At 54.0% G+C, this 27,519-nt stretch overlaps 1 protein-coding gene across 1 annotated transcript; it reads left to right on the top strand.

The window, feature by feature from the left end:
• Positions 1-25,543, top strand: FAM83F (family with sequence similarity 83 member F). Its single transcript, XM_031463310.2, has 5 exons — positions 1-489; positions 16,690-16,857; positions 17,360-17,481; positions 18,485-19,170; positions 23,997-25,543. Exons 1-5 carry the CDS (start codon positions 1-3, stop codon positions 24,044-24,046), a joined length of 1,515 nt encoding a protein of 504 aa, XP_031319170.2. The 3' UTR covers positions 24,047-25,543.
• Positions 25,544-27,519: the final 1,976 nt, after the last annotated feature.

Below are 27,519 nucleotides of genomic sequence, written 5' to 3'. Positions count from 1 at the left end.
ATGGCCGAGTCCCAGCTGAGCTGCCTGGACGAGGCGCACGTGAACGAGAGGGTGACCGAGGCGCAGGCCGCCTTCTACTACTGCGAGCGGCGGCGGGCCGCGCTGGAGGCGCTGCTGGGCGGCGGCGAGCAGGCCTACCGCGAGCGGGTCAAGAAGGAGCGGCTGCGGGACTTCCTCTCCAGCCAGGAGCGGCAGGCCCTCCGCGCCGCCTGGATTCCCTACGAGGACGTCGCCGCCGCCGCCGCCGCCCGGGGCAAGAGCAAGGCCAAAGCCAAAGCCCCGGCGCAGGCCCCGGCCGAGCCCGGCGAGTCCCTGGCCTACTGGCCCGACCGCTCCGATACCGAGGTGCCCCCCCTGGACTTGGGCTGGACCGACGCGGGATACTACCGCGGCGTGAGCCGCGTCACCCTCTTCACTCACCCCCCCAAGGAGGATAAGGCGCCGCACCTCAAGCAGGTGGTCAGGCAGATGATCCAACAGGCCCAGAAGGTAGGACCCCCACCCCGCACACGGGTAGGAACCCCCTCGCCCGGCCCCTTGGACCAGGCCCCGCCTTGGAGGCAAGGCCTGGGGCAGGCTGCCCTGACCACCCTCTGGAAAGTGGGCCCAGAACCCTCCCTTCCGTCGTGGGAGGCCGGGCCCCTAGAGAGCATGCATGTGATCGTATTTGGCAAATTACAAGATGCTGGACACTTGCTTGTCATCATTATTACAGTGTCTTTAGGCGCTGGCTTTCCTCTGCTCTGTGATTCTACTTCCCTGTCCAGTTTCTCTCCCCAGGGAAGAGTCAGGGCTGTGGAGCCCTGTGGTAAAATGGGCCACTCAGAGGTCTTGATAATAACCTATGTGCTCAGGGAGTTATAAAACATCCCTGGCCTTTTCCTCCTTTGATCTTCAGTCAGCCCCAGGAAGTGCGGTGTGGCACCTCACCCCTACCCCAGCCATGCTGCTCTTAGGAGGCCCCCCCAGAGTCACCACTGGCGTGGCCCCTGGCATTCACACCCACTCTGGGCCCAGTGCTAGAGCTCAAGCAGCCTGGAATGAATGAAGGAATGTATTTTGAGCACCAACTATGGGCCTGGCTCTGTGCAGCCACTTTGACAAGGCTGGTCCCTGACTCAGCAGGTCAGGAAAAAGCTCCTACCTCTCAAGTCTACTCTGCCAGGGACTGAAAGGAGGGGATGTTTCCAGAGTGGCTGGTTAGAAAACTGGTGGGGCCGGTAGTTTGTAGGGGAGGAAGAAGATTTTAATCTTCTGGGTAGGGTACCTGGGTAGGGCTTCCAGACAAAATATAGGATGCCCTGTTAAATTTGAATTTCAGATAAACAACGACAAGTATTTTAGTATTATGCAATATAACTCAAATACTGCATGGGACATACTGATGCTAAAAAGTTACTGTTTATTTGAAATTCAGATTTAATGGGGGCATTCTGTATTTTTATTTGCTAAATCTGACTCCCCTATACTGAGATTTGTTAAGGAACATCGGCAGCCTTTGGTGCAGGTGGTTGGCGAGACTAATTGCCAGAAGGAAGGGTTAACTTCCCTGTCCATGTTTCCACTCTCCCTCTCTAAGGAATCCCAGCTTGGCTGCCGGAGCTTTCTTTGTATATTGCCTTCTGCAAAAGAGAAAGGCACGTTTGAGCAGAGGAGGAGGAAGGATGTGGGTGACAATACCATGCAGCAGGCTGCAGCTGGGGTCAGGGGTCAAGTCTTATGATGTAATACTAACAAGCCTTGATTTAGTAGTACTTAATATGTGCCAGCCCCTATGCTAATGATTTACCTGCCTTTTTTTTTTTTTTTTTTTTTTTTTTTTGCTTTTCACAACAACTGAGATGAGTCCTTTCCTTATTTGGGGATTAAGAACAGTTAAGTTACTTGCTGAGCCAGGATTCAAATACCAGAGTCCTTCCTCTTCGCCGCCCTTGTGCTATCTGATGGTGCAGCAGATTGAACCAAGGAGCTTGGGTGGAACTAGCCGGGTCGCAAGCTGGGGTGCAGGCTGTGCACTCCTGTTACAAGAAGGGAGAGATGGGGCCCCACCCCCTGGGGCTTCTGGTCCCATGCAGGATGTCAGGAGTCTCCCATGGAGTGCAATATTCTTCACTGTTTAAATATTTAACAACAGAAACTTTAACATTTGTGAACTGATCCAATACATACATATTAAACCAGTGACTATTTCCTGAATGCCTCCCGTGTACCAGGCACTAGTCATAGGAGGATAAAAGCTGTGGTCTTTGTCCTCCAAGAGTTAACTCAAATGTTGGGGGATGTGCTGGAAGGATAACAGCTTTTGAGGCTGGATGTGCCTAATCTGGGAGGTCTTCCCAGGGGAGGTAAATTGCAGAGTTGAAAAGGGAGAGTGAAGGAAACTGGAATGGGCAGTTTCTCCATGAGAGACTCAGGAGAGAGAGAGATTTTTGCTTCAGAACAGCAAGCAGCTCTGATTCCCAGGAGGAAAGAGCTGTTGTAGTGGCAGCTGAGTACGGGGTGGGACCTGGTGAGGGGGTCCTAAAACTGAGTTCCCCAGGAAGAAGCAGCTTCTGGCCCTGTCTATGCCCAAAACCCCCAGGCCCTCTGGACCCCGAGCCTTAATCGCCGCCACTCACAATTGTGTGGCACCTTCCTCCCAAAGATCCTGTGAAGTCGGCAGGACAAGAAGTTGACCCTGTTTCACAGGTAGGGAAACTGAGGCACAAAGAAGGAAAGGGGCTTGCCCAGAGGTCACGTGATTGGTTATAGACAGACCCAGAAACCTAGCTTCTATTCTAAAGGCTACAGTCTGACCAGTGCCTCCCCCCACCCTCCCCCAGCTTGTCCAGCTGGCTGTGACTATTACTCCAGATCCTTCCCCTTCCCTTTTCACCCTGAGGGAGAGCGTTTCCTTTGTCTCCAGGGAGTGTCTGGCTGCTATGAGACAGACCGCTCTGGTTTATGTGCAGAAACGCCCTCCTGTCCTGGCTGCGCTGGGGAGCCAGCGTTCTGACATTCGGCCCCGTTTACTTCTGGAGTGGGGTTTTTCCTGCTGTTTCATCTGCTTTAGGTGATCTGCTTATTTAAGTGTCACTGAATGATACTCTTTGCTTAAACTACAGGCAGAAAGGGTGCCTTCAGGGACCCAGAATTGAGGCTGTGACCTGTCCCACACCGGCCAAAAGGATGAGGGGAGGTTACTGTTGCTTGGGCTGCTGTGATTCATGTAACTGCCCAGGGGGTGGGGGGCTTCGGGGGGTGTGGACTTCGGAGCGAAACTGTCCATGTGTGGACTGGGAAATAGTTGGTTCTTATTTACAAGGGCAGAATGAGAGGATCAAACAACAGCAATTTGGAAGGATCATGCATTTGGTCACTGGACAAATATTTTGAGGTTTACTACGTGCTAAGCACTTCAGTAGAACACAGACACGTAAAACACACCTCTGCTCTTAAATAGCCTAATCTCCTACTGAACCATCATAATACAGGATGACGAGTGCTTGACAGAGGGCGTGACAGGAGGGGAACTAACCCAACCCCTGAGCTGGGTTAGGAGAGGACCTTTGATGCGAGGGCCTGCTGCAGACATGTCTGAACGCAGCAGGAAGGGTGAGGTTGCACCAAGCATCCACCTATCTCTGCACCTGGGCTCCCTCCTGACCGGCAGCATTCAGTTTTGAGGCTGCTTGGTGGGTTTAGAGTGTTGTGTGGGCTTCAGGAACAGAGGAAAAGTTACTGGCCACCTACCTCAAAGACTGACCCTTGGCCCTGCACTCCTGGGACCCATACTCACAGGCACAAGCTCCCCAGCTCTTCATTGCTCCCCCCCCCCCACCATTTCCTTTGAGCCTCAATAACCATGTAAGGCAGAGTATTATCTTCTTTTCACAGGGGAGGCCTCTGAGGTCCAAGAGGGTGAATGACTTGTCTTCAGATCAAGGAGATTAAACAGCTTCCCTGGGTCCCTGGTCAGAACTACCAATGACCCCGTGTAGATTATAAACCAACCCAGGTTGGACCAGGCAGCTTTGAGGACGCAGGAGCAGCTCCTCTTTATTCCGGTTGCAGCGGGAAGAGCAAGCCCACCGGGCTGATGGCATGGGGGCCTGGCCCTACCCCACCTCTGCCTGTCCATGGTTGGTCCCTTTCCTTCAGGGCCTGGCTCAGATGCCACCTCTTCCTTAGCACTTTATCAAATTTTCAATCCAAAAGTGATTGATATGGCTCCTTGTTTGTGGCACCTGTGGGCCCGGCACACAGCTCAGTTTTGGAGAGCCCGTTTTGTCCTCAGGGACTAGCAGCTTTGGAAGAGCTGAGACTCCCTCTTTTACCTCTCCATCGTCTTTGTAGGGCCCCAGTGGTCACAGGTGATCAATGATTTGTTTAAACAATTGGTAATTGTCTCCTCTTGGCCACCCACCCCTCTCCATCCCCCTAGGGAAGCAAGTGTCTGGAGAATTCCCCAGCTGAACTGCACATTACTCCTTTAATCCCCAATGGAACAAGCTGTCTGGCAGCAGAAACAAGAAGGCTCTAAGTTGGGAGTTGCGGGGGATGGGCAAAGGGCTTTGGGGAAAGACTCCAGAGCAGGAGGCATGGTTGGCCAGGTTAGCAGCCTTAGTTAGAGGTCGAGGCACCTGATGGGGGTGAACAGCTGGGTACATGTGGTCAGGGAGTGTGACCCTGGAACCAGTGAAGTCTTGGAGATGCTGACTCACTTCACCAGCTTGGTGCTCAGCTTGGCAGGTGGCAGCCTTTGCCACTGAGTAGAGCTCACTGTCTTCCCTGTTAGCCTCAAATACAACCAGAAAACAGTACCCAGTACCTCCTTTGTACCAGGCACCGTGCTAGGCACTGAGATATGGACATGAAGCAGAAACAAAAAAAAGAGAGAGAGAGAGAAGAAACAAAAGACAGTTTACTTAACATGATTTTTTTTTTAATGTTACTGGTTTGTGAAATCTGAGTCTGGTGATACGTTCACTAGTCACCTCGCTGCCTTGTCTGAGAGCTGGTCCCAACTCTCGCCTTGCTCCTAACACCTTTCCCCGTTCTCCCTTCCTGTGTCAGAGGCTTTATCTAGAGCTTTGGAGCTGCCTTCTAAAAGCCTGGCTCTGATGTGCAGAGGAAGAGGAGGCCTCTCAGGGCAGCCCATGACCTGTGGGTCTGACACACTGTCCCCTGCCTAACCCTTCTTCCCTCAACAAGTGACCATTCCTCACGGGCTTTATTCCCAAGGTACAGGGCAGTTCCAGAGTCCTTGTCCCCTTGGGGCTGGCAGATAATGATGCAGCCGCAGTTCCAGGAACTGAGCACTTCCCAACCCTTCCAGGATCTTGCCTGGGCCCATCCCGGCGCCCCTGCCAAGCCCTGGATGCTTTGCTTTTTGGATTCTGAGTCTCTCTCCTTTATACTTAATCACTGATCAGCAGCTGGGATTTCTGAGCAATGGAGACCCACCTTCACGCCAAGGACAGGGAACGGGCTCTAGAGTTGAGGGTTGAGGGTCTTGGTTTCTCTCCTGATCTGGCCACTTACTGGTTGTGTTCCCTTGAGTAAATCCCTTCCTTTTCTGGGACTCCCGACCTGCAGAATTGGAAGATGAGACCTAGATTTCCAGATGGTTTTGAAAAACAAGGAAGAAACTGTGTGTGAAAGCTAAGGATACTGAGAAAGTATTGTACGAATATCAACTGTCCTGGAAAAGAACTGCTGGCTTCTCTGTCTTCTCTCGGGGCAGGGAGGGAGGTGTGGCTGAATTTCTCCCAGGACACGGGGGTGCTGCACCAGGAGAGCAGAGCTAGGACAGTTAGGGTTGCTTCTCATCGTTCAGGTTGGAGGCCCATGCAGGTGTGTTTCCTGTTTCCTCCTTTGAGTGAGAGAGGAGCAGCACCAACTGCCCTTCCCTCCCTCCCACCCCACCACCACCCACCCTGCCCCTCATTTATCTGCTGGCCTTGATTTGATAGAGGCTGTTTGTCAGGGTGCCTCTCTGTTCTCCCGCTGTCTGCCGGGCTGTGGCAACCAAATCCTTAGCCAAGGATCTGGCATGGGCAGAGGCAGGAAGGAAAACACAGAGGCTCCCCAGTTCTTAAACCGGGGATCCCCGAGGGTGTTCCCCTCGCATAGTCGTCAGAAGGACCTCACTGGCTGTGCAGGGCCAGCTCAAAGAGCCCGAGGACAGTCAGGAAAGAGTCCTCAGGAACTAAAGCTTGTGCAGGTGGGCGGTGGGGCACCAGGGTTGGGGGCAGGGATAGGGGGCAGGCTGTGTTTCTGTCTTTGGAGAAGGAGGTTGAGGCTTGGTTCCTCTGAAATCTGATACATTAGGCCCCTGAAACTCTGAGGATGGGTGTTTCCCAGGGAGTTCAAAAGTAGAAGATGGGGCCTCAGTAAAGAGATGTCTTCTTCATGACACCCTCTTGGTTTCATGGTAGCATAGCCAGGTTTGTTGGGCAGTGGTCTCAGGAAGCCAGGCTACGGACCCATCCCTCCAGGTTCACCTCCCTCAGAATGCTGCCTCACTGCTTCACCGAGGCTGGTGGCCAGCTCCGTCCCCACTTCTCAGAGTGTACAAGGCAGAGCCTGTACTGGGGACAGGCTTCCAGGCTTCCAAGTGGGCAGAGGGGAGCAGGGCAGCAGGGCAGAGGACCGACAAGCAGGGGTGGGTCCCAGCTGACCGCCTGCCTCTGCTCCTGGCACTGTCTTGACCACCCCTACCCCAGGCTGAGTCACCCTAATGAGCCGTGCTCCTCCCCCTCCCACCCCAGGGGCCAAGACCAGTCAGAAGATGCTCTGCTGCCTCCCCCAGTTTTCCTTTTCCTTTTCTGAAATACTTGGAGTCTGTGGACTTGCTAATGATCCCAGGATCTGAGCCCTGAAAAAGAGCCTATGACTTTTCTAGTTAGTGCTCTCCCTGGCCTGAGCATCTGACGATCTGTGAAGGCGTCACAGCACACCTTGCATGGTGGTCATTCTGTCAGCCCCTAGGTAACGGGGCATGTGGGAGGCTCCAGATAAATGCCCTTACTGTTCTGTTTTTTCACAGTGAGTCAGCAGAAGGTGGGGTGGGAGCGGGACCAGGGCTCTTCACCTTTCTGTGGGTCTGTGAGGACCTGAATGTCCTTGAAGACTCCCTGTCCCAGGAGGATTCCCAGACGGCTTGGAGCTTCCCCACATTTGCTCATTCACTCAACATGCTTCACTGAGGACCTCCTATGTGCCAGGTTTCAGAAACAGACAGATGAGTAAAATGTGGACCCTGAACCTTAAATCCCAATAGGGGAGATGAAAAGAAAATTTACTGCAGTACAGGTGGGGGGAGGGGGTGATAGCCATTGCTTGTTGAGCACTTAAATACCAGACCATGCTCGCCCTTTTTAAATATATTATTTCATTTAATTTTCACAACAGTCCAGGAACTTTCCATTTTAAGATGCTAAGGTCACACGGCGGATACCTAGTGGAGATGGGTGGGAACTGGGGTTGAGTCTGATTCCCACTGAGCTCCAGGGTACAGAGGCCTCCTGGGAGTTGACAGCAGAAGCCAGTATGGAAGGGAGGGCGGAAGAGGGTGGGGAGGGGGCAGGAGAGGGCGCAGATGTGCAGGGCCAGAGGCCTGGGAGTGCACAGATTCACACTAGTCCCATCACCCCAGTGCCCTCCTCACCGCCTTCACCAACTGCATCACTCCCCGCACCCTCCCTCCACTTGCCTTTCTGGGGAAGCCCTCCCAGGTAGCATCACCTGGCAGTGGCCACCAGGTTGTCCTTGCAGCTTCTCAGAACCTTCCAGGCAAACGGCCAACTCCAGTTGTCTTGCCCTGATGGATCAATCAAGAAATACCTCGAAGGTACTTCTTGAGTCCTGCGTTACTCTGACCACATATTGTATGGTGCTCCCAGCTCCGGGCCAGTAACCCAAACCAGCAGCTGGTCCTAAAAATCATCTCTGTATTGTCATTGGGTGGTAGTTTTTTTTTTTTTTTAAGCAGCTGATTTATCTTCCTAATTATGTTTAGCTTTAAGCTAATGTTAAAATGAGCTTGCATTGGATAATTTTCACTAATTAACACCAACTTAGTGCAGGGGACGTCATCCCAGAAGCATGCCGTGGGGCAGGGAAAAGCTGGCCCAGGATCTTAGACAGAATTGCTCTGCTTACTCCCTGGCAGATCACATACGGTTCTTCACAGCGGAATTTGTTGACCTTGTTCACATGGGTTCTCCTTCTCGGGAGAGCCAGCCTGAGTCTGCCTTTGTATCATCCCCTTCACAAGCCTCGTTTGGGGTATGGGTGTCATCAGGGTTAGATGGACAGGGAGTCAGCCCCGGGGTGCACAGCAGGGAGACACGACCCGCAGGCTCGGGGTCAGAGCTGGCGCAGAGGCTGAGGAGTTTGGGAGAGGAAGTGGCCTGGCTGGTGGAATTGGGCGCCAGTGGCTGCTAGTGCGTCTGACGAGGGACCCTGGTGTTTAATGATGTCTAATTAGTGAGCCTGGAACAATGTAACATGGCCACAGACAGCTGGGAAGCCTCAGCCACAAAGAGCAGAGGCCCGGCTGGTAGGCTAGGGCAGCTTGGCTTCCAGGCAGAGAATAAGACCCTGTGGTCTTGGCGCTGGCCCAGACTGCTTCTTCAGCCCCCCAAGGGGAGCCCCCTACTGCAGAGGAGCTCTGTTTACACGTTGACTGCGTGTCAGGCCCTGTGCAGGAAGGCTCGTCAGGTCCCTGTTCCCGCCACCATGTGCTCAGACAGACACAGGCCTGAGGAGACACACCTCCTGGGAAGGGCACACACTGCCCTGGGGGCTGGGGACCGAGAATGGGCCTGGGACAGCCTGGGGAGAGTGAAACCAGGACCTCAACAAGGAAAGGGCGTTCCCACCGCAACAGGGAGAAGGTGATGACAGTGTGAGTTATGGCACCAGGGCGGGAGCCTGCCAGGTATGTTTGGAGAACAGAGTAACCTGTTGTGGTGAGAGTTTATCTTCTGGGAGGGAGTGGGTTGGAAGCACACAGAGGGTCTTCAGCTAAGCTGAAGTTGAGGACTGAGTGAGTGAGCAGAGGAACAGCATGGTTAGGGTCCGGTTATTGGCTCCATTTGCCAACAAGGCGCATGACCAGGACTGAGTAAGCTTGTCTCCCCCGAAGCTGACACTGGGCGCCAACTGTGTGCCGGGCACGGTCAGGGAGGAAGCGCATTCCTGAGCCGTCAGAGGCGGGCCCCGCATTGGGTGCTATCCAGGCATCACTGCGTTTCTCTGCATTCTCACAAGAACCATGAGATGGCCTCACCGTACATGTAGAGTTCCTGGGGGTCAAGGAACACCCACAGTGTCACTGCCTCTTGGGATCTCTGACCCCAAGTCTGCTTCCTTCCTATGGTATACTCTCGGACTGTGAGGATTTGGCAAAATGAATCTGGAGCCCAGAGGTAGGTGGGGACAGGCCCAGGCCTTGTTCATGGGTGTCCCCCAGGGGGCCCTGAAGACCTCCGCTCCTTGGCTCTCCTCTCCTTCTACCCTAGGGGGCATAAATGGAAAGCTTAAGTCAGTCTTTCTTGTTCAGTTGTTCACATCCCACCGGTGCAGACACTGGATGGGGCCTGTTGCAGCCTTGATGACAAAAGAAAGTCTGTGGTGTATCTGGAGCACGGGGCACCCCTGTCCTCCAGCAGCAGCTTTCTGTGCTTGGTGGTGGCTGTGCTAGTTGGGTCCCGAGCCCACCCGGAGGTGCTCTTCCCTCAGGAGCAGTTATCTTAGTGGTGCATTCCCGCCAGCATCGCTCAATGGACGGTGCATTGTGCAGACTTCCTTACCGTTCCCTTAATTGAGCTGCCCTTCCCCTCAATTAGGTCAGGTTTTGACCTTGGAAGTGTAGTGTTGCCTGGGCTTTAATCATCACCCAGGGCCATGCCTGCTGGGCATGGCATCAAGCGAAGGAAAACATCTCCACCTTGACATCTGTCTGCAGCCATGGACAGCTCTGCGCTACTGGCTCCCAGGGGGCATGGTGACCCCGCACTGGCCTGGCTGGCTCATCCCTCTCGCCTCTGCCTCTGAGTGAGGCCCCCGTGTTCTGGTTTCCGTCTCTGAGAAGAGAAGAGGGCGCTGGCCACAGCTCACAGCGGGCCCGCACCATGTTCCTGCATGGCCTGCACTATCTCATTTACAACTCAGGACAACCCTGTGAGGAGAGTGCCTGCCCATTTTCAAATGAGGAAACTGAGGCTTAGGTTCAGTGACTCACTCAAGGCCACACAACCAGTGACATTTTCTACTTCCAGACAGCGTATTCTCTTCTAAACGCTGGCCATTACTCAAAGTGTGATCCATCCACCACCAGCGTTCAGATCATATGAGGGGTAGGGTGTTGTTCAAATGCGTTTTCACAGACCTGCTGAATCAGCACCTTGGAGGCTGGGGCCCTGGAATCTGCACATTCAAGAAGCAAAGCCCACCCCAGACCGCCCCAGCCCAGCCCACGTGGTTCTCTATATGCTCAATTTGGACAAACACTGCCCTGTAGGCTTTGCTCGCCCTCTCTGGGGAGATCAGAGAAGGTGATTCCACCATCGGGGATGTCTGCGCCGGATGCTGGCTGGCCCACCCAGCACTCCCCTCCTTGGGAAAAGAATGGACTTCTCTCTCATCCCCTGGGCTGCCAGACAGATGGCCCTTCTGGGAGGCAGCCACTGACCAGTCTGCCCCGCTGCTGCCCTCCCTACCCCTCCCACCCCAAGGGCCCTCAGGGCTGTAGGCATGGGCAATTGGCCCCATTCACCTTGCAGCCAGAGAGTTTAATGGCCCATCATAACCACACAGCTTTCTCATGGGATTTCATGGGTCTGATCTCATCTGAACCTCCCAACAGCCCTGGGAGGCAGGCAGAGCAGGCAGCAGAAGTGAAAGTTGGGCCCTGGGCTCACATGGGCATCAGTGGGAAAGTGGGGACTGGAACTGCCCTTGTGCCCCGGTGGGCTCCCTTCCCTCCATCCCCAGGGAAAAGTGACCGTCACCAGCACACCCCTGCAAGGAGCATGCTTGGCCTGTGGCCTCTTGTTTCCCACCACGGAGCTGAGCAAGCTGGGGGCTACAGCAGCCATGCCCACCCCAGTGCCGAGGCTCCAGTCCACAGAGCTGGGGACGCCAGGGAGGGAGAGGGTGGTACTGTCCAGCTCTCCTAACGCATCCTGGCTTTGTGTGACCGGAGATGCCCTGGGTCCTAGCCAGAGCAGGTATCCCTAGAGGCTACCATTACCACACCTTCTGGGGGTGACAGCTGTAGACTGGAGGCAGAAGCCCAGGCTTTACTCCCCCCTATGCTCAGACCCACCTGGGTAACTTCACCTCAGGGCTGGGCTCTAGCTGTTACATTTCCTCTCAGCCCTCAGGTTCTGCACATCTGGAATGTCCTTCAGGGCAGGGGCGGAGTACAGAGAGGCAGCCTGTACCCTGCCCGTGGGCCGGCCGGCCGAGGGCCTTTGTGGGGCTGACCTGCAGCCCATGCTCCGCTTACTGGCTTGCATCCCATCACAGCAAAGACGGGCACCCTTCTGTCATCTGCACAGTGCTGGCTGAAACTGCTAGTGGCAGCCCTGCCTCCTGGCCTGGTGTCCTTGGTGGAGACTTCTACCCCTTGGTTAAATACTGTCCTCACTTGTGTTGGCTGCTCCTTCAAAACCCTGGGTGGTGGAGCGGAGGCAGGCCAGATTTTGGCTCCGGCACTCAGGCAACAGTCCTGAAAGGTGCCACTTCTTTTCCCTTCTCCATGCCCTTGAGGAAGAACTTCAGCTCTGCCTTCCAGCAAGATGATCTAACCCAGAATCTTGCTCAGCATTTTTTTTTCCCCTTCTCTACCACAGTGTCTTGTCACTAATGAAATAAAAGAGATAACTACGCAGCTACATCTGCATCCCACAAATAAGACAGTAGACACGAAATAACCTCCCTTGAGTCATTCACTCCACAAACATGGAGAAATGACTTCTTTCGAGTGGAGATGTCCCCTGAAGGTGGAGATTCTGAGAGAAATCAGGTGGCCTGTGCCATCCAGGAGCCCCCAGCCTAGTAAGGGACAGCCATCCAGCAGATGTTACAATAAAATGTCAAGGAACTCTGCTATTTGCCCGGAACACAATGTGGGCAGTAAGCAGGGAGTGGTGAACATTATTGGGTGGGGAGAAGTTCAGGAAATTCTTGGCTGAGTCTTGAAAGATGCACTGATATTTCCCCGGGGATGGAAGGGGTTGGAACAGAAGAAACTCCCTAAGTGTAGTGGTTCTCAAAGGGGTTGGGTGGGGGTGCAATGCAGTTTTGCCCCCAGGAGACATTTATCAATGTCTACAGACATTTTTGATCATCACCACTTGGGGTGATGCTACAGGCATGCTGCTGAACATCCTGCAGTGTACAGGACAGCCCCCTGCAACAAGAAAGACTGTCCCCAGTAAGTCAGTGGTGCCAGAGTAGAGAAACCCTGTATTAGTGAAACTGCAGGTCACCCTGAGTGGCTGAAAACAAGGGTCAGATGTGAGGTGGCCCAAGATGAAGCTAGAGATGAGGAAAGGATCCAGTATAAGGCCCTTCAATGCCAAGTTTAGGAGTCTAGCTGTGGCACCCACTGGATCACCAGTCTGTTGTTTTGGGGGTAAATCACAGATAAAGAATTGGAGCACAGAGATGGAGGATAGAGACACTAGTTAGGAAGCTATTCCAGAGGTTCAGTAAGAAATGAGGGGGGCCTGAGTGAGGGCAGCAGTGCAGTGGGAACAGAAAGGAGTTGACCCAGAGAAGGTGCACGGAGGAGGTAAAACCTGCTGGACTTGGGGTTGATGGGATATGCTCAGCGGGGAGGAGGAGGCCAGTAGACTCTGGCTTCTGGCCAGAGTCACCCAGAGGATGTTGGTTTTGGAAGTGCCTGCAGGGCAGACTGGTGAGCATGGCTCTGGGACGTGGGGACCCAGCAGTGCAGTGGCCACCTAGTCTGGGCCATCCAGACACACAAGTGCCAGCCTCCGGCTGTCGTGAACAGAGCCACCACAGAGTGCCTGGGGAAGGTGGAGTCCTTCTCGTTATATTTTGTTAACCTAATGGTAACGAAGGAGTCCAGGAAGAGAATCTGAAAATCTGGCAGTTTAATTAAAGGTAAATGGCAGATGGAGGGGAATTCTGAGGCTCCCTAACCCACCATGCTCCCCCACCCCACCACTGAGGCTGGATATCAAAGGAGGAGACGCCAAGCTAACCAGAAACCTGATGAGAAGTATTACAGCATCAGAGCCACTTTGCCAGCGCCTGCGACAGCTTCTAAAAACTCCTGGCACCTTGAATTAACCTCTCTCCCCAGGTGTGCACTTCAGTGGGTGACCAGGTAAAGGATGCTGGGAGCCTGCCAGGAGGAGCCCGTGCTTTTCTCCTGACGGAATCCGGCTCCCCGGGTTCTGTGCCTGTGACGTCCCTCTTTGAAAACCCGATTTTCCATTTATGCCTTGAAGTTAGGTTTGGCTTGGAGGATCATGTGTCACATTAAACACCGGAGCAGAGGGAGTGGGGCTGATTTTCCTGGGCCGGATGCCGTGGATCCGAATGTCAAGCAGGGCCTCAGAGACCAAAGCGGAGGGTAATTATCACCTCTCCTCCACAACAAGATTGCAGGAGTCAGCGAGCAATTGATTTTTTTCCTACTACAGATATTTCACCACTTAATTGGTAGTGACACAGATGGCTGGCTCTCACCAGGGCGCCACAGACCAAACCTCCCAAAAGCAGGGCCCCCAGGGACATCTCTCCCTCTAGTCTGATCTCTCAGAGCACATCCTCCGTCACATGGGGGTGAAGGCAGGCTGACTCCTTGCTCATCTTTTCAATTAAAAAACAAAAGTGAGAGTGTATCCAGAAACACTTTCCTGAGCCAGTTCAAGCCCTCCCCAGCGATGGATTGTGAGTCAGCTTTGAGCTGCACACTGCAGAGAGTCTGGGAATGAGCAAACAGTGACTCTGGCCTCAAGCAGCACTTAGAGATAAGGTATCAGGAGCCCTACAAGTTGGCGGAAGCTGTATTCTGCTGGAATGAAGCCTGCAGTGTCTTGTTAGAACCCTCCATGATCCAGCCCCACCCCATGGTACTTACCTGACACCTACCCTGACCTGTTCAGGCCGGCTGTTGTCTGTTGTTTGTTTTGGACCTCAAGTGCCGAGCTGACTGTGAGCCTCATGTCGTGGTCCACTGTCATCGGTCCAGGGAAGGCCCCTCTTACTTTACTCTCTCCTTCCCTCCCATTCCTCTCTCATTCCTTAAGCAGCCCCTTCATGTATTCAGTGTATGTCCTTGAACATGTCTGTATCCTTGAAAAGCATGCAGAGTTATTGTACTTAGTGTGTTTTTATTTACATAAATAGTATTGGGCTGTAGACCTCATTCTCTAACATTTTAAGTCGAACTATCCATTTTAAAAAGAACTCTCCAAGTTCCGCCCATGGAACTAGTTCATTGCTTCTGTCTACTGCAAAGTCCTCTGTCATGTACACCCCTCGCATTTTCCTCACTCATTCTTCTAGAGATGGACATCTAAGTTGTTGCCAACTCCTTGTTATCCCAAGGAAGGCTACAGTAATTATCTTTGTTCCTGCCCCTTGTAGACCTGTGCAAAGATCCAAAGGTTCCCTGGTTGTAGGTGTACAGACCCTGAAATCCATGAAGCCCTATCCTTTGCTCTGAGAAATAACTGCACCAGCGTTCCCTCCCACCGGCAGTGAATGAGGGTTCCCCTTTACTCACATGCAGCATTTAGGATTATCCAACTTTCTAGTTTTTAGTTAATGTTATAGTTGTAAAGTGGTATCTCTCTTTTATCTCTTTGCTCTAATTTGAATTTTTCTGACTACTAATGAGGACTGCTTCTCTTTATATACTTATTAGCCCTTCAGGTGTCTCCACTAGGAATTGCCTATCCATATCCTTTGTCCATTTTTCTGATTAGTTTCCTATTTTCTAGCTGATTTGCAGGGATCCATTGTATATTATTAATTCCTTTTGGTTGTAGACATTGCAAATATTGTCTCCCTATCACCTGTCAGTTACCTTTGTCTATTGACATCTTTCTTTAAACGGAAAATCCCTAATTTGTCAAATGCATCTTTTAAAGTTTTATTTACCTTATGATTCATGCTTTTGGAAACTTAAGAAATCCTTTCTTACTTATGTTATGAAGATATTTTCTTACATTTCATGAATTCCTTTATTGTGTCTTCCACATTTAGGCATATAGCCTGCCTGAAATTCACCTTTATATATGGTGTGAGGTAGGGATCCATTTTATTTTTCTCTGTTTAGTATGCCAATTTTCCTAACAGCATCTACCAAACAGTATCCTTTCTCTACTAAGTTGTAATTCTGTCTCTATTAGACTTAAGGTTTATGAGTGTGTGTAGGTACCTGTATATTTCTGGTCTCTCCTTTCTGTTGCATGGTCTATTTGTCAGTTGCTACCTCACGGTTCTTATTAATTTGGCTCTGCAGTATGTCTTACTGTCTAGTAGGCAGGTGTCCCCTTTTAGCTTTTCTTTTTCAAAACTGACTTAGCTATTCTGGATCTTCGTTCTTCCTCACATCTTAGAAATATTTGAGCTCCTCAAAAACTTCTACTGAACTTTCATTGGAATTGCATTGGATTTTATTAATATGAGGAGAATTGGATTTTTAAAACATGAAATCATTTAATCCATGAACATGATTTATCTCTTCACTTATTCACATATTTTAACTGTCCTTTAATAGAATTTTCTAAATTTCTCCATAAAGGTATTAGTTCCTAAATATTACATGTTTAAGTTGTAATTTTGAATGGATTTTATTTTTTTTCTTAATTGATTACTGTTGAGTAAAAGAATGCTATTCGTTTTTGTAAATTTTGCTTGTATTTGGCAATCTTGCCAAATTCTATTAATCACGCCATTTCCTCTGCATCATGGGCACAGTGCTTGGGCCCAACAAGAAAATCTTGCCACTGGAGCAGGAGGTTTGTGTAGGAAAACAGAGGAAGCTAAGGTCAAAAAAGCAGCTCTGTGTCAGGCTGTAGAAGACCTTGCCTTCCAGGATGGATAATCAAGACTGGCTTTTGGAAATTAAGGGTCCTGGGACTTTGATTTGAGAATAGAGTGGGATGGCCTGGACACCTGGAGGCCGGGGGAGCCTGAGCTGCCTGGAACTCTGCCCCGATCTGTTCTCCCGGAAGCACGGGGCTTTGCACAGCTGCAGGGAGATCAAAGTACAGAAAAAGTGGTATCTGAGCAGATCTGCAGGTTGTGGAAATCAGGTTGTGTTCCATGCATCTCAGGGATTGTGTCTTCTTGATGCAAAGGTAGCAGGACCAACCTTCCTCAGCCTCCTAGATCTCCCCTAATACAGCTTCTGGTGAGCTGCTGGAAGATCCCCAGGGTGGGTGGTGGGGCTTTGTCAAGGATGAAGTGCAAGCAGCATGGCCTGCGTCCTCTGCACCACCTTCATTCACCAGAGCAGAGAGCCCATCTCCTGGGCTCAGATGTGCTCAGAGGTGGATGGGGATATGCAAAACCCAGGAGTGGTGCAGATGGCATTTTTGACTCTTGGCCACCACTTACCCAGCCCAGCTGGTCCTCTGTGGGCCGTGGCATGATTCTGTAGGTGTGTGGTCACCACATGCCTCACTGGTGCCCTTCTCTGTCCAGGTCATAGCTGTGGTCATGGACCTCTTCACTGATGGCGAGATCTTCCAAGACATTGTGGATGCTGCCTCTAAGCGCCGGGTACCAGTGTACATCATCCTAGACGAGGCAGGCGTGAAGTACTTCCTGGAGATGTGTCAGGACCTGGAGCTTGCTGACTTCCGTATTCGGGTAAGTTGTACCAACCCGGGGTGGGGAGAGGGGTGGGGCGACGGAAATGGGACAAGACTGCCTCTGCCTCCTCCCCCAGTACTGGGGCCCAGGTGAACAGCACTCTCAACCCCTTTCCTTCTGTCTAAAATCTCGCCTTGTGAACTGATAACCCCCAATTACATGCCCAGCTTACCTCTTATCCCAAGGCTGCCAAGGCTAAGGAGGCAGGTCTAGCCCAGCTCTGAGTGCTCACCCTGCAGAGTCACTGTCAGAGTTAAAGGTAGGCTGTGTTTCTCTTCTGAGGAGCTTTGGGAGCAGACAGGGGCCACCCTGGGCCTGTCTATGCCCAAAGAAAGATCTGCTGACTCCTCAGGCCGTAGGAAGCAGAGTCAAGTACAAACAGGAGCCAGTAGGCAGGGTCCTCTGGACAAGAGGGCTCCTCCTCTGCCCAAGCAGAGACTCGGCTCAGAGCTGCTAGGCCCCCAGCCTTAGTGACAGTGCCTTCTCCTCTCCTCAACAGAACATCCGTGTCCGCTCTGTGACAGGTGTTGGCTTCTACATGCCCATGGGGAAGATCAAGGGGACCCTGTCATCCAAGTTCCTAATGGTGGATGGTGAAAAAGTAGCCACTGGATCCTACAGGTGAGTTGAGGCAGGTCAGAGAAGGACCCGGGAGGCCTTTGTGCATGGTCATCAGTAAATGAATCATGCTCATAAAACTGCTGGACTAGAGCCTCCAGTCACGAGTTTAAGAGCTGTTGTCTGTTCTGACAGCAAAGAAGAGCCTCCTGGCCAATTCCTTCCCTCAAACTCTCTGGCTAATGGATTATTCGAGAAAGAGGGTCAACTCTTGCTAGGCATTAAGCACTGCCTGCCTTTCAGGGTCCGCAGCAACGGGTTGCATTTTGAGGCTGGTTGCTAGGTGGGGCAAGCAGGAAGCAGAATGGACCAGATCTGGGAAAGAGTGTGAGGGTGTGGCGTGGAGGGAACGTCTCCTGAATTCTGATTCAGAAGTAAATTACCAGGAACATGAGAGATAATATCTGTGCAGTCTCTGCCCTGTAAGTAACTTAAAATCTGGGTGAGGAAAGGAAACCCGGGCACATGAAACAAGCAGTAAATGGCCTAAGTCCTCCTCCATGATTAAAGTATAGGGTTTTGCAGATACTGAGTGCTCTAAAATTTCAGACAAGAACCAGTAAGGGATAGAAGGCTATTAACAATCGTTGCAGCTGCAATTGCTACTTATTAAATGTATGTTGTGCCAGGTACTGAGCAAAACGTCTTATTCACATTATTTGACTTGAGCCTCACAGCAACTCTGTGACTGCACACCTTACGAGCCCCATTTTACAAGGCACACAGGGCAGAAACCAGGTTTGCATCCAGGCTTGACTTCTCTTGGCCTTGCTCTGCACTCACTGCCTGCTTTCTGCATTCGAGGCCAGGACCTGGACAAAAAGGTTGATTCAGATATGTGGGAGGATTGCACCCCAGCGTGAAGGCAGCAAGGCATCTGGCCCCAGTGAGGAAACCAGTGGGCAGGGCACTGGGGTGTTGAGGTGGGCTTGCTAAGGGGCTGCTGGCAGGGCAAGGCCGCAGGCCCAGGCACATATGTCTTGCTCTTCTGTCCCCATGTTCCCAGGTTCACCTGGAGTTCCTCTCACGTGGACAGGAACCTACTCCTCCTCCTCACGGGGCAGAACGTGGAGCCCTTCGACTTGGAGTTCCGGGAGCTGTACGCCATCTCCGAGGAGGTGGACTTGTACCAGCAGCTGGGCCTGGCGGGAGGCGCTGGCAGGCTCGGCCTCAACTACTCCTCCACCGTGGCCCGCAAGCTCATCAACCCCAAGTACGCCCTGGTGGCAGGCAGCCGCCACCCGCCCGGGGAGATGATGCGCTGGGCCGCCCGGCAGCAGCGGGAAGCCGGCGGCTACCCGGAGGGGCAGGAGGAGGCCAGCAGGGGTGGCGAGTCCGCCCGGCGCCTGGAGAGCTTCCTGCATGACCTGGTCACGCTGGAGCAGGTGCTGCCCCCTGTGGAGCCCATTCCCATGGGAGAGCTGACTCGGAAGGATGGCAGGGTGGTCTCCAACCTGGACCTGAAGCCCAAACCCCGAGAGACACTCGCCCAACACGGCAAGGGAGAAGCTAATGGGGAGGCCACCCTGGCCAAGGAGGGCAGGCGGTTCAGCAGCAAGTTCTTCAGCCGACGAATCAAGAGGCCTGCAGCGCCCAACGGCACAGCCAGCGCCCTCTCCCCCGAGACCTTGGCCGAGGTGGAATTTATGAGGGGGAAGAGGCCCAACGAGGGCTCCAGTGCTGACGTCTCAGGTGAGCCCTCCCACCGGGCCCAGGGCTCCCAGGCCTCTGGCCCTGATCCAGGAGCATTTGCAGGGTCTGCAGGAAAGCACATGCTGGCAGGCAGAGCGGGAGCTCGGAGTTAGACAGTCTTCAGGTCCTGGTTTGCTCTGGCCTGTGTCTGCGAGTGGCTGGGGGCAGCCACTGCAGGTCGGAGTTTGTTTCCTCTTCTCTAAAAGGGGAGAGTGATGCCTGCCTTGCCCACTGTTCTGAGGATGTGTGCTGGGCACGGAGTAGCCCGAGAGCATTGTTGCCACTACTGGAAGCTGGGAAAGTTTCTCCCCCGTGAATGAAGAAGCAGGGGCCTAGCACAGCTGAGTTGCAGGAACAAGGCTCCGCCCCGGCCTGAATCTAGGGCTCGTTCTAGCAAACCTTGTTTCTGGCCAGATCACTGGTCATCGGGATCTGGCCTGGTCAGACACACCCCACCAATGCCCTGACCCACTTTCCTAGCTTCTGTTGTAAAGAGTTTGAGGTGGCTCCTCCCTATGTTTATTTGATACAGGGTTGTATCAAATGGTGGTGTTTGCCATGCTGCTTACTCCTGGGAGAGTGTTCCTGGTGGCGGTACCTTTCTGGCTGTCTCTCTGGGATCCCTAGAGGTCCTGGCCTTTACCTCTTTCTCTGGAAAAGTCTCCAGAGTGGCCTTTCCTGGCTGGTGGTGACAGCCAGGGCCACTGATCGTGCCTTTCTCATGTCAGCACCTCTGAGTTGAAGGGGTTTCCGTGTTGGGATTTCTCCTTTCACTGTGGTGACGCTTTGCAGCTTTGAGACTGGGCCCCTTGGCTGGCCTGGTAGGTGATGGCAGGGCCTTGCCTTGGGCAGCCTGAGTGCTTCCAGAATTCCCATGTCCCCCAAGCCCCATCTGTGACCTGGCAGTGGCTGGAGTGCAAGGTTCACAGCTGTCTTACCCTCCACTGATTGCCTAGCCCTACTACAGAGCCCGACATACGCTGTCTGTGCCTCTTAAAGTTAGGACAGGCCTGGAGTCTCTGAGAATTTGGGCACAGCAGGAGTGCCAGTGCTATAGCTGCATTTGGCCAGGAAGCATTTACTGACGCCGTCATGTGCCAGGTCCTTCACTAGGTGCTCTGTCTCACCTGGCCCCCACAGCAATCACGGAGGTGGCAGATGGAAGCTCAGAGAGGTGAATTAAGTGGTTCCAGGACCCAGTAAGTGGTAGTGGGGCCAGGATGCAAATCCAGGCCAGTGCCCATGTCCTGTCAGGAGGGGTACTGACCCCCGTCCCATCCCCCCTGGGCTCCCGGGCTCCCCTAACACCAAATGCTGCCGCTGCCCTGCACCTCTTGTTTGGAGGAAGGGTTACCATGGTGAACACCTGGCAGGGAAGGGAGGGGGAGTGGCGAGCCCAACCACAGAAGGGGCCATTTCCCAGGTCCTGACTGGAGGTGAAGTGGGAGCTTTCTCTTTCTCAGCCCCTCACCCTGAGGTGCTGTTTCCATAGAAACAAAAGGCTGTTGTCTTATCCCTTCCTGCTTCCTTGGGCGAGTCTCGGCATCAGGTTCCCCTGCTGGATGATGTGGTGGGTCACTGCTGCTGCTGCTTCTCTCTGAGTGTTTGCACAGGGTGCCCAGGAGCCAGGCAAGCAGTCAGGGACAGTGCCCTGTGCGAGCTCCTCTCCTGAGTGCCTGGCACCCAGACAGACAGAGGCAGAGGCAGAGGGAGAAGGGCAAGCGCAAGGTTGCACAGGCACGCACAAGGGATGCTCGGCAAGACCACCCCGTTCCTTCTCCGACCTTTAGAAGGAACACAGAGAAGCCTCATCCAGCACAACCTCTGTGCTCCTGGATGGGGCCAGTACCTGAGGGCCTGGAATTCAAGTCCCTAATGAGACCTTTCCTCTCCCTGCTGCTTTCTTTCCTCAAAGGCAGGACAAGAAGCAGGGACTCCTCTCCCCAAAGGCCCTTTCTATGGCCTCCAGCCTCCTGAACGTTTGACTGCAGTTTAGTGCCTCCTCTCAGGCAGCAGAAGCTAATTAGCAGGAATCTGTGTGCTAGAGGGTCGGGTTCCTGACAGCACGGGGCCCCCAAGGCTGGAACTAGCAGTCCTAGTGCACCTAGAACTGTCATCTGGGAGGAAATCACTTTGGCTGCTATCTTAAGGCCCCCTTCCAGGGAAAGGATCCCTTTCCTACAGTGAACATTCAGAGCATCATCAGAATAGCCATCGGATGGATCTCAGCTCCCAAAGCCTGGACACATCCTTTCACCTCCCTGGGGCTGCTTCCTGGCTGAGAAGAGGAGGGGTTGAGCCAGGGAGGGTTCCAAGGCCCCTCTGAGCTCTGATTCTGACTCTGTCCTTTCTGTCTGCTGCCCTCTTGTCAAGGGAGACCCTGGGCCAGTGGCAGGGTGGGTGAAAGAAAAATAGAAAAGCCAAGAGCTGACAGCCTGTAAAGTTGCTTGATAAGAAGTATATAGTTGTCAAACATTGCAAATTTTTGCATACCCAGCTGTGGCCCTTGGGAGAACCTGCAGAATTGCTTCCTCTAGATGTGGCAACCCAATGAGGGCGGCCCGGTGGATTGAAGGCTCATAGCCCCCTCTACTGGTGGAAGCCGAGCTTTTCCTCTCAGCTGAGACCTCACTCCTGTGTGCAGCATGCCCAGCACCTTTCCTGAACCGGCCACCTGTGCCCATCCAGGAGCTGGGGACTCTGGGCAGAGATCCCAACCTCAGGGAATAGCAGTCACCAGAGAGCCTTGTCAAAAGACAGTGAGGACCCTGTCCCGCTGAGCGGGGCTCAGGAATCTGCATTTTAAATAAGTGCCCTGAATATTTTCCCAGGTAGGGGTCCCCAGAGCCACAGATTTGGTGACACTCGGACAAGGTTCTGCCCTAGGGGGCTGCCAGGCTTGGAGAGGAGGTTCTAGGTGATGTCCTGAAGCCCCTCCCGATCCCCCTAGGGAGATCCCTGGGACATGGCCAACACTCTTGTGCACAGTTAAGAGGAGGAAGAAAGGCAGACTTTTACTGAGCACCTGGCATGTGCGGGGTGGACACGGTGCTAAATGCTTTCATATACTGTTTGCATATTCTTTTCTATTAACCTGAGTGGATCTGCTTGGCTTCAGTGTCTGCTGGGCGCACATGGGCTCCCGGTCAGTGTCCCTGGAGGAAGGATGGAGCATGAGGCCCTGTTCCTCAGCCTGGGCTCCTGTCAGAGGCATGGAGATGTATCCCGAGTGGGAAGCACCTCTCCGAGCTCTCCTCCAGCCTTGTAAAACGAGTGGGAGAGTGAGGAGCCCACCCCGGCCCACAGCTCTGCCCCTGCCTCTCAGGAAGTTGCTCCCCCGGCTCCCCTCTCCCCGCAGCCACATTCCTCCCTGCTGTAGAATCCAAGATTGATTTCCTTACCTACCCCCCCCCCCACCGGGAGGAACTCGGCATCTGCTCAGAAGGCCAAGCAAATAAAAGGAGCTGCTAAGGAGAGGAAGTGGGGCCGGGCGTCCACTGCAGCGGTGTGAGAAGGGCGGGACGCGGCGGGCATGACTTCAGCAGGGCCACACCAGAGGCAGCCTCCACGCCTGGAAGGTGACCCAAGCCCCTGGAGCCTTGGTGCCCTGGGGGCACAGCCGTCCAGCTCCCCACCCAGCTACTGGAAGTTCTAAGTGCTGTCAGCCGGCCTCCGAGGAGGCTCAGCTGGACTTGCAGCAGGTCCCAAGGACCAAGTCCAGTCCTGCCTGGATGAGGCGGTGGTTAATGGGGCAGGGCAGGACCAGGGCTCTGTTCAGGCCTGTTCAGTGTCCCTCTTGCTAATGGCCCAGGAGAGGAGGCAGACACCACCCTAGTTAAATTCATAGCCAAGGTGATACAGGAAGGTGGTGTGAGCACTAGGGAGAGGACCTTGGTGGATGGAGAGGAACCGGCAGGAAATGTCAGCAGCATCCAGCACTCCAGGAGGCTGTGGTCACCGCCCAACACCTCACAGCAGAGCGGGAAGCTTTGTATCTGCCTCTGCCTCACGGCTTCCCCCTCCCTCCCACTGTGGTCTGAGGGCTGGAATCCAGCCAGTCTCCACTGATTGTAAAGGAAGTGGAAACAGATGCAGGGGGCCGGGGAAGAGGAGAACTGTGCTTCCCTGGCCTGGAGAAGAACGGCTTTCTCCCCCTTCTTTCCTCTCAGTGAAGTGTGTTCCCTCCTCCACCTCCACCTTCCCCACCAAGCCACATGATCTGTGCCTCGGTGCCTGGCCCGCCTGGCCCTCAGGCAGCCTACTGAGCCCTTCCCAAGGCACAGGCTTTTCCTCTTCAACCTGGTGCCTGAGTGCTGGGAGGAGGGGAGATGGGGCTTGGCAGACAGGGCGCTGGGGCTGGCCGGCCCTTGGAGCCGGTGGCCAGCTGTCCCTGCTGTAAGATAGGGCTGAGGTGCCTCCTCGTGGCATGGCCACCCAAGGATTACCAACAGTGACTGTGGTTGCACTTTGTAAGCTGTGAAGCTGCCTGTGGTGTTAGCTACTGGTGAGCCGCCTCTTGGCAAGATGTGTAGATATTGATTTGGGGGTCTGGACCCTCCCCCTCCTCTGTGGAGGTCAGGAGATGGCAGATCCCTCGATGTGCCAGCCAGTGGTGGTCTTGCTAAGGCTGCTGGGGCAGGGAGAATCTTTCCTTTTGCTTTCCTGGGGACCCTACTGATCTGGTTTCCAGGTTAGCAGCTTAGGAGGGAGATAGTGACCCCAGAACTCAAATTTGAGGTGTGGGTGGTGCACAGAAAAGGGGCTGGGGGCCAGTCCATTGAGCACTTCACTTACATCCTCCCTTGCCTGTGTCCCTGTCTCCACAGGTAAAACAAGTCCCAGCCCTGCCAAGGCCAGCAATTGCGTGATTTCCTGAGCCAAGGGCTAGCTGTCGGCAGGACCTGTGGGTGCCCCTGTTCCGTCCTGTGGAGAACACAGGTCAAAGCCTGCACCAGTTTGCACATCGGACCCCTACTGGCCTCCTGCCCCAGCAGCCTCCATCCTGGCCTCAGGGACCTTGAATCCCAGATATGAGGGTCTGCAGCATCCCAAGATTGTCACATGCCTCCACAAGACTGTCTTGGCTGGGCAGGGGTCACCCCTTGTTTACATGAAGTGGAAGCTTGACCAGTGTCCTCTCTCCTTTATGCCCAGCACCACCCCCTGCTGCAGGCCCCCAGACCGGGAGAGCCCGTGTCTTCATACCTTAATGTGAAATGTGATGGGTCTCCAGGGCAGCCTCCACCCCTGACTTCCCCTTCCCTGGGCTTCCTGGTGCTGCTGGTCCCCCAAGAGGTTTGGTGGAACAGAAGGAAGAGGACAGGGCTCTGAGCCAGGGTTCCAGTCTCGCTCTGTCCTCTGAACTCGAGGCAGAAGATGCAGTGAGGACAGCCAGGGGACTGGCTGCTGTGGCCTTCCTGGCCCGTCCCTGCAGGCTTCTGCACTAGACTCTGGATGGAGTGAGGGGAAGGCCTCGCCCCAGCCAGCGGCAGAATTTGACCCGGCCATGGTGAGAGCCCAGTACTGAAGTCTCCTTTCCCTCTCCCAGCACCATCCTGGCAGGCTCCGCCCCGAGTGGACCAGGCCTCCTTGGCTGCTGCCTGCTGCAAGCCAGTGATCTGGAGGTTCTTCTAGTGCCTTTACCTGAGGTGGCTCCCTACCTCTTGTGCCTTGATTTGCAGCCCAAAGCAGGGAGAGAGAGCCTGGCTGATGTCCCATGGTGTGGGAGGCTAGGCCCTGTCGCCAGGATCGTTTGCCCTTCGCCCACCCCAGAGATGGCCCTCGGTCCCCTTTGCCAGCCAAGACTCATGTGCCTTCTCTAGTTACATTTCAGTCGAAGACCAGCCATGACCTCCTACCAAAGTCAGACTGTATTGAGGAGCCTCAGTTTCCTGAAAGGGCCTGGCCTAACTGACACAAAGACCAGCCTAACCGTGCACACTGCTCCTTCTTCCCTTGTGTGACAGGAAGGGGGGATGGATCTGCAGAGAGACTTCTCAAGTGGACAACAGAGAAACTGCCAAACTGCAGGCTCTGTGGCCGGCCCTGCCGGCCCAGGTGCTGGCGGATCAGAGCCGCTGGGGAGCCCAGGGCTGGAGTGCCTGGGAGAGCACCCGGCTCAGCCTCTCTCAGCCTCCTACTCCAGAACCAAACTCTTGTCCTCCTGTCTTTCCTTCTGCAAGACCCCGGGGCACCAGCAGCACCTTGAGGAGGGGCCCAGATGTCTGCTGGCACCTGATATGGGAGGAACAAAGGGAGTACTGAGCATCCTCTGAGAGGAGCCCGGCCTCCCTGGTGGGGGAGAGGGGCAGGGAAAGGAAGGGTGCACCTGTCCTGGGGGGCGAGGGGCCCTGACCCACCTCCCTGAGCTTCTGTGAGGATTAAACACTTCCTAGAAAGTGCTTCCTTATGCACCAAGGCCTGGCGATGTGGCCCTGCTTGTTCTGGTGGGGAGGGGTGGAAAACGAAGTTGGGGGTTACACCTCAGCTCAGTGCTGGGGGAGAGAGGTCACCCTTGGTGAGGAGAGTGGACCTGTGGGGACAAGGGAGGAGGCAGAGGAGGGGACTAGCTCCTCAGCAATTCTGCCAAGGGCTGCTGATGCCTCCCCTCTGAGAGAAGCAGGCTACTGAGTCCCTTTCCCGCCTCCTGATCCAAAGCAGGCCCTGCTCCCCCACCCCCTGCCCTGATGGCCAGAGGATCCAGACTGGAGATTCTAAGTCACTGCAGCCTTGAGCCAGGCCGTCTTTCCAGCCCCAGGTTCTCCCTGTGCCAATGTGGGGTTATTCGCACTCTCTTCATGGAAACAAAGCAGGTGGGAGACCCTATGAAGAGGAAGCTACACAGTGTCGTGGGACAACTGCCAGCCTGGGAGGCAGGGCACCTCCCTCCTCCACCAGGGGCTCTGCTCATCTGCTCATACCAGGTGACCTCTGACCCCCTCCAGCTCTAAGATGCTTAGGAAGAGACAATAATCCAATAATCTTGGACTGAAGATCTTGAAGTCCTAAAATGCAGCTCCTAATGTTTGCTTGTCTGCCCAAGCTCCAGCCCACTCCGTTCTGCCTCCTGACTTCTCAGTTTTTGGTCCATGTGCCCTCTGTTCCAGCACTTGCTTGTACTTTGTGAAGTATTCTCTCTCATCAGATCTCAAGGGGACATCTGGCCTTCCCAGCTGGATGGCAGGTTCAAGGGTGGATCATGCCCTTGGTCCCTCTGCAGCTGCTCCCACCAGGCTGGTAATGTCAGAAGGGCTCCGGGAGGAACAGGGATGAAATAGTGCTCCAGGTGTGAGGCCTGGCTTCGCTTCCCGCACCTCACCTGCACCACCAAGCTGCCCACTTTCCGAGTCCGGCCCTTGTAGGTTGAAGGCCAACAACTGGCATAGCTCCTTAGGAGGGTGACCTTGGATGAGCAGAAGCACTTGAGGGCTGAGACCCTGGGGCTTCTGTGCCCCAGACCCTGCCCCACAAGAGCAGGAAGCACCGGACTCCGCGCAGAGCTGGGAGGCTTTCCCTTTAGATTTGGCAAAAATGTCCCAGCCTCCTTCGTCAGAGGTCCCTGGGGTGTGGTTAGCCCTAGGCCTGATCCTTGAGACAGCCTCTGCTAACAGCACCACCCTATGCCCGTATGGGACTGAGCAGAAAGGCTAGATGGAAAAGGAAGCCTTCGGATATGGAAGAAATTGGCTAGGGGCAGGGGAGGGGGGGCTTGCTATGATGCTTTTCTCTTTCTAACCTGCTGAGCGCCTACTGTATGCCAGTCACCGAGCTGGATGCTTCAGTCATCTGCAGGTTTCAAACTAAAAAGCTCAGGAAAAAGCCCTTTATTTACAGAGTTAACCAAAAGTTTTCCTGTATATCTGGAGATTGAGCCTCACAAAGTCATGTGATGAGCAGCTCAGGTCTTACTGCCCCATTTTTCAGATGAGGGAGTACATTGTTCTCCCCAAATCCCACAGCACATAAAATGCAGATCTGAGCCCGCTCCCCCAGCTCAGGGCTTCCTGCCTTCAGCGCCAGTGACACTTTGGACACAAAATTCCCTGTTGGGGGACAGGCTGTCCTACACGTGGTAGGATGTTTAGTGGCACCCCGGCCTCTACCCACTAACTGCCAGCAGCACCCCTTCTGCTGAGACAACCAAACATGTCTCCAAAGTTGCCAAATGTCTCTGGAGGTTAGAATCTCCCTGGCTGAGAAAGACAGCTCTCTGCTTTAAGCCCTGAAGGCCTACAGGCTGCTTCTCCGAGGTGCTTTCATGTGCAGACCTCCTGTAAAACAGACCTTTGATGGAACACTTTGACCCAGAGAGGCTGGCTGGCTCAGCCAAGATTTTGCTTCCTGTGACGG

Source organism: Camelus dromedarius, chromosome 11 (genome assembly GCF_036321535.1).
Source record: "Camelus dromedarius isolate mCamDro1 chromosome 11, mCamDro1.pat, whole genome shotgun sequence".
Lineage (NCBI taxonomy): Eukaryota > Metazoa > Chordata > Mammalia > Artiodactyla > Camelidae > Camelus > Camelus dromedarius.
This window is presented reverse-complemented; position numbering and strand designations above follow the sequence as displayed.

Excerpts from the sequence above, each read along its gene's own strand:
- FAM83F (XM_031463310.2), top strand. The coding sequence starts at position 1 with ATGGCCGAGTCCCAGCTGAGCTGCCTGGACGAGGCGCACGTGAACGAG. Across the intron at positions 490-16,689 it reads TGATCCAACAGGCCCAGAAG|GTCATAGCTGTGGTCATGGA; the intron begins GTAGGACCCCCA and ends TTCTCTGTCCAG. Across the intron at positions 19,171-23,996 it reads CTCCAGTGCTGACGTCTCAG|GTAAAACAAGTCCCAGCCCT; the intron begins GTGAGCCCTCCC and ends CTGTCTCCACAG.